Consider the following 5294-nt stretch of genomic DNA (forward strand, 5'->3'; position numbering starts at 1 on the left):
GGGGGGTGGCTTATATAGAGTGCGCCAGGACCCCAGCCAGCCCACGTAGGAGAGGGTTTAAGGTGAGTTAAGTCTGGGGCGTTACTGGTAACGCCCCACATAAAGTGCCTTTACTATCATAAAGTCTACTTGATTACAAGCCGTTGCAGTGCAGAGTGCCTCTTGACCTTCTGGTGGTCGAGTGAGTCTTCGTGGTCGAGTCCTTCAAGACAGTCGAGTGTGTCCCTCGTTGGTCGACTGGAAGGCGACTTCTTCTAAGGGTGTCCTTGGGTAAGGTACTTAGATCAGGTCCATGACCCTACCCTAGGTACATAACCCCATCAGCCCGTGCGAGGCAGCACTCGGACTCCTTCCGTTGGGAATCCAGTGCGTCCGCTCAATGACGGATGGATTCGGCGCTAGGTGTGTTGTTGCTGCCTCACCGGAGGCGGTGCAGTCCTTCTGGCGTCCGAACACGGTAGCGGGCGCGCAACCCCTCCGTTGGCGTGCCGAGGTCATGGACGCACCATGGGCGTCGTCCAAATGCAAACTTGCACGGCGTGCCCGCCGCGCAAGGTAGCGGGCGCGAGAGCCCACAACAGCCCTCACGGTGGTAGACGTCGGCGAGGCGGAGTCGCATTCTCCCGCTCCCTGTATGGTGCACCAGTACGAGCGCCGCAACCGCGTCGTGGTGGATGTTGCCGGCTTGTCCTAATCTGACGTCCACTGGCACCATCCAGGTTCCGGGCTTCGACGAGGAAGAGTGGGGCATGGAAGATGGCGGTGCCTTGAGTCCCATTCCCTACTCTACCTTGCCGGCGACCGGACCAACACTCTGGGAAGCGCAACCGGCCGCTGGACATGGGCAGGGCGAAACGAGGCGAGCTCAGCTGTGAGGGTTCTCAGCCACATGGATAGTTCAATGTGCTCATCAGCGCCTCGCCCGAAGATATGGATCATCCAAGGCACATTAGCATGGCATACTCCTCCTGTTTGAATCGGAGTTTGAAACCAAACAAACTTCTCCTCAGGAGGATAGATGGGGCGATTCGTGTGAGATCCCATGTAGATCTAACTTTCTATTCACTCGTGAGATCCGGGCGGTCCAAGAGGGGGGGGGGGCACCACAGCTCCTCTCTTCTCGAGACTCCATACATCCCTTATCAGTGTATAGATGGGAAAATAGAGGTTTCACATTGTATGTAATAATATTGATTTGAAGCATTTAATTTGAGGTATCTGGTTGTAGAATCAAATTTTTAGGACATGACCGGTCATTTTAAGAGGTCAGATTTGCGAAGTCCGGCTGTAGATGCTATTAGAGCATCTCCAGTAGACCCTTTAAAAATGCGAAAACTGTAAAAATCCGGCGACTATACGGGTTTGCCCCTTTTTTGGGTCAGGCCAGAACCAGTATAGTCGCTCGTCCCGTAAATGATTTTACGCTGGTCCGCAAACCGCCCCCCGCCACGCGGTATATCTACGGGTTTGCGGCGAGTATACAGGGCAAAACCCTATCCCCATGCCGCCGCAATTCCCTAATCCCCTCTTCGATTTCTTGTCGCCGGTGAGCTCGAATCCGCCGCCGCACTCCAGCATGTGGCGCGGGATGTGGAGCTCGGGCCGCCGCTCTGGCGGTAGCGAAGACCCCAAGCGGAAGCGGTGTGTCAGAGCCGACGATGCAAGGAAGCGACCCGCGAAGAAGTACACGAGCTGCGGCCTAGAGCCGCCACCATCTCTCGTCCGCCGCGAGTTGGAGGAATACGACCGCAGGCATGCGCGTCTGTCCTCGGGCGCGAGAAGCTCCGGCGGGGTGCCGCTCCTCATGCCGACGAAAAGGGAGCCGGAGGAGCTCCCGCCGCCTCGCCCGGTGAAGAGGGAGCTCGAGGCGGAGCCGGTGCGGCCGAGTGGTGGCGTCATCGGGCCGGAGGATCCTCCCATGGCAGAGGCGGAGAGCTTCGAGCGGGCCATTGTCGCGCACAGTGCGTGGGAGGAGGAGGAGGCAGAGCAGCGCCGTCGATCTCTAGCCGACCTCGATGACGTCCTCCTCGACCAGGGGCTCGCCAAGGCGCAAAACTTCGATGCCAACCTCAAGGCATGGCACCACGAAGCCTAGGCGCATGACGACATCTACGTCGACTTCGTCTCCCCAACGACGACGATTGAACTCCGCCGCCGCCGCACCCGGATGGCTCCGGTGAGCCAAATTTTGGCAGTAGTGTTTACGGCCTCCGCCGCTCATCCGATCTACTTTGTACAAATATGCTATGTATGAAATATGTATGATGATCAAGTACTATGAACGCTGCTAGTTCTACTGAAATAGTTCGATTTCTGACACGAAGCTCTGATTTCAAAGTTTATAAGTTCATTTTACACTTCTGTTGTGCCGCCGCTGTTTTCGTCCCGTATCCGAGGCATTTTACAAATTGTAAACTCAATTTGCAGGTCCGTATTTTAAGGAGTGTGCTAGAGAGATGCTCTTACACCGGTTAACTGTAAACTATGCATCGTGCACAGCTCTCTGCATATGACTGCATCTCGAACATGGGACGGTGCACCAACCAAAGTGGGGCTACAGCTCTCTGCATATGATTCCGCGTTACCCGGATGGACGGCTTAGCCGCCGGCCGACTCATAATCCGGCAGCTGTGGCCCAACTGGTGAATTTACTAGTTATACCACCGACTGTCAAAAATATACTACTAGTTTGACCCCCGGCCACAAAATTCCTCACATTTTTTTTGTTGGCAATCAGTGTAGCAATCACCCAATCATACTTGCATCCATCAGTCATGATTCCAGAGTTGAGATCTACTTCCTCCGTTTCTAAATATAGTATTTTTTAGACATTTTAAATGGACTATAATATACAAATGTATGTAGACATTTTTTAGAGGGTAGATTTACTTATTTTGCTTTGTATGTACTTTCTTTGTATGAAAAAGCTTGTCCCTGCAATGAATGAATCTAGCATCAAATTAGTGTTAGATACATCCATTTAAGGAATAAGATTTGGGACACGTTTTTCGGACGGAGGGAGTAGTCACTGGTTGAAATCTATAGAAAGACTTTGAAAACGGCGGGAGTAATTGAGAAAACAAAATGATTCACAGACCCACTCACAACCTTGTCAATCGCCATCGCTCAGTACACGTACACATTCTTATCATTCGCACATTGACACGTCGTTAGCTTAGTTGTCGTTGCTGCGCTCACTATACATAAGCCGTTGCCATACACAGTATCAGTGCATCGTTGATTACCAGATCGCCAGCCAAACACGTACGTAGTACTCGTACGTGCGTGTGCACACGTTCGGAAAGTCTTCGAGCGGCGCGCGGCAGCGGGAATGGAGGTCGGCGAGGCGGGTGCGCAGCAAGGGCGGGCGCTGGCAGCTGCGGCGCCGGAGCAGTGGCGAGGCGCCGTGGAGGCCGCGCTGCCGGGCACGCCGGCGGGCGCCGCGTGGGCGCACGTCGCCAGCTTCTTCTCCGCTCACCGCTACCTCCCTGGCATCGACGTGTGCGAGCGCGTCGTCACGGGAGCCGGCTGCGAGGAGGACGACGACGGCCGGCTGCCGGTCGCCCCCGGCTGCGTCCGGCACGTGGCCTCGAGCGCCGCGGGGCTGTGGGCGCGCGAGGAGCTGCTGGAGGCGGACCACGCCGCGCGGCGCCTCCGCTACGCCGTGGTCGACAGCAACATGGGGTTCGGCCGCTACGTGGCCACGCTCCGCGTCCTGGGCCTCGACGGCGGCGAAGGCGGGTGCATGATCTCGTGGGCGTTCGAGTGCGACGCCGTGGAGGGCGAGGGGTGGAGCGAGGCGGCGCTCGTGGCGCGCCTCGGCGCCAGCGTCAAGGGCATGGCCGAGAGGGTGCAGCAGCTCGCCGCGGTGCCTCAGTAGCTGTCGCCGGCGCCCGACGTGGCCGTCGCCGACGGTGATTCGTTTTGGATGAATGCGTGCACTGGTTTAGTTAGCTGAGGCGCTAGCTTTTGACGTGTGGTGCTTAGATTCCATTCCATTGTCATGTGCGCAGTGGCCGTCGCTGCTGCCTTTGAGTTCTCAATTTCTTGGGCACCCTAATTTCCTTATCGTTTTTTAATTAGACGCTAATTTTCTTTATCGTTGATGTGTAATAGATGGAGACATTTGTCCAATCACAGAGGAAATAATAAAAATGGAGCCTAAATAACGTGGTGTCAGCCAGGCACATGAGCATGCTGTGATATTTTTGGCGCGCATGCGAGTTCACGGTTGACATCGACACGGACCGAGTAGTCTGTGGTCCCCAGCACCTTTCGTGTACATTTTTCTCCGTTCAGTGCGGACATGGTGCGAACAGAGTGTAAGATTCGTTCAGTAAAGAAGAAGGAAAAAAGTCTACAATGGAGATTGGGAATTGGGATGATCAACCTGTTGTTTGTCTGAGAAACCATGGAAGGGTTACGGTCTCAGTTCCGCAACATTGTATGGCACAGAGCCAACCGATCATGAATTCTAGCATGATTTGCCATAAAAGTGGCTTGCAGAATTTTGTCATCTACGAAAATGAGTAATACGTTCAAACCCTAAGCCTCCATTTATCTATTCTCTCGTTTCATGCACCAAGAATGCATATCTGGATTCTGAACCAGTCCAACGTGGAGTCCTGAGTCATCTTTACCACTTGCAGACAGCCAGAGTCAATAGAGATAGGTATAGATTGCTACATTCCACAATTCTAGTACGTCATGACAAGAGAGCACTCGAAGGCATGAGACGAAGATGATGGCACCAAAGGTGGTCTCTGAGCACCATACTTGTGGATCATATAGCACCAACTTCTGAGCAAGAGCCATCAGAGTTTGACTTAACCCAATCGTCAGCCGGTGAAAAAAACAGCATTATTCCAGCGACGACGTGCACCTGGTTTTCCTTGGCTTTAGGCAGAGACTTGGACCAAGGACATGTTTGGTTGCTCGCATTGTTTTGGGGCACTTTGCATGCTTGTTTTAGTTGGGCCTAGCTGAAAAAAAAGGCAAAAAATTATCATCTTCACATCGTTTGGTTGCCTGCTGCCTGTATTAGGGAAACAATTTTGGCATGTCGTTTGGTGTCCTATATTGACCGGAATGATGCAACTACACGGTGTTTGATTGCATACACCAAATATGATTAAGAGTTAACAGTTACACATAACACAAAGAGTTACACTATATTGCCTCGGCGACTGCGGTGGGCGGTGACCGCGGCGCCGCGTCCGACGTGATGAGCACAGAGTCGCGGATGAGCAATCATATCGGCGACATGGTGAACCATTTGTTACCGTCGACGTCGC

At 53.6% G+C, this 5294-nt stretch overlaps 1 protein-coding gene and 1 long non-coding RNA gene across 2 annotated transcripts in view; both read left to right on the top strand.

The window, feature by feature from the left end:
• The first annotated feature begins 921 nt into the window (after nucleotides 1-921).
• Nucleotides 922-5294, top strand: part of LOC119271346 — an 18413-nt gene continuing 14040 nt past the window's right edge. The window contains exon 1 of the long non-coding RNA XR_005134494.1: nucleotides 922-1030. This is a non-coding gene — a long non-coding RNA (uncharacterized LOC119271346). The remainder of the gene's footprint in view (nucleotides 1031-5294) is intronic.
• On the top strand, nucleotides 3253-4154 carry LOC119271345. The gene has a single exon (XM_037553208.1). It carries the CDS (start codon nucleotides 3332-3334, stop codon nucleotides 3878-3880), a length of 549 nt encoding a protein of 182 aa, XP_037409105.1. The 5' UTR covers nucleotides 3253-3331; the 3' UTR covers nucleotides 3881-4154.

This window comes from Triticum dicoccoides, chromosome 3A, assembly GCF_002162155.2.
Source record: "Triticum dicoccoides isolate Atlit2015 ecotype Zavitan chromosome 3A, WEW_v2.0, whole genome shotgun sequence".
NCBI lineage: Eukaryota > Viridiplantae > Streptophyta > Magnoliopsida > Poales > Poaceae > Triticum > Triticum dicoccoides.

Excerpts from the sequence above, each read along its gene's own strand:
- LOC119271345 (XM_037553208.1), top strand. The coding sequence starts at position 3,332 with ATGGAGGTCGGCGAGGCGGGTGCGCAGCAAGGGCGGGCGCTGGCAGCT.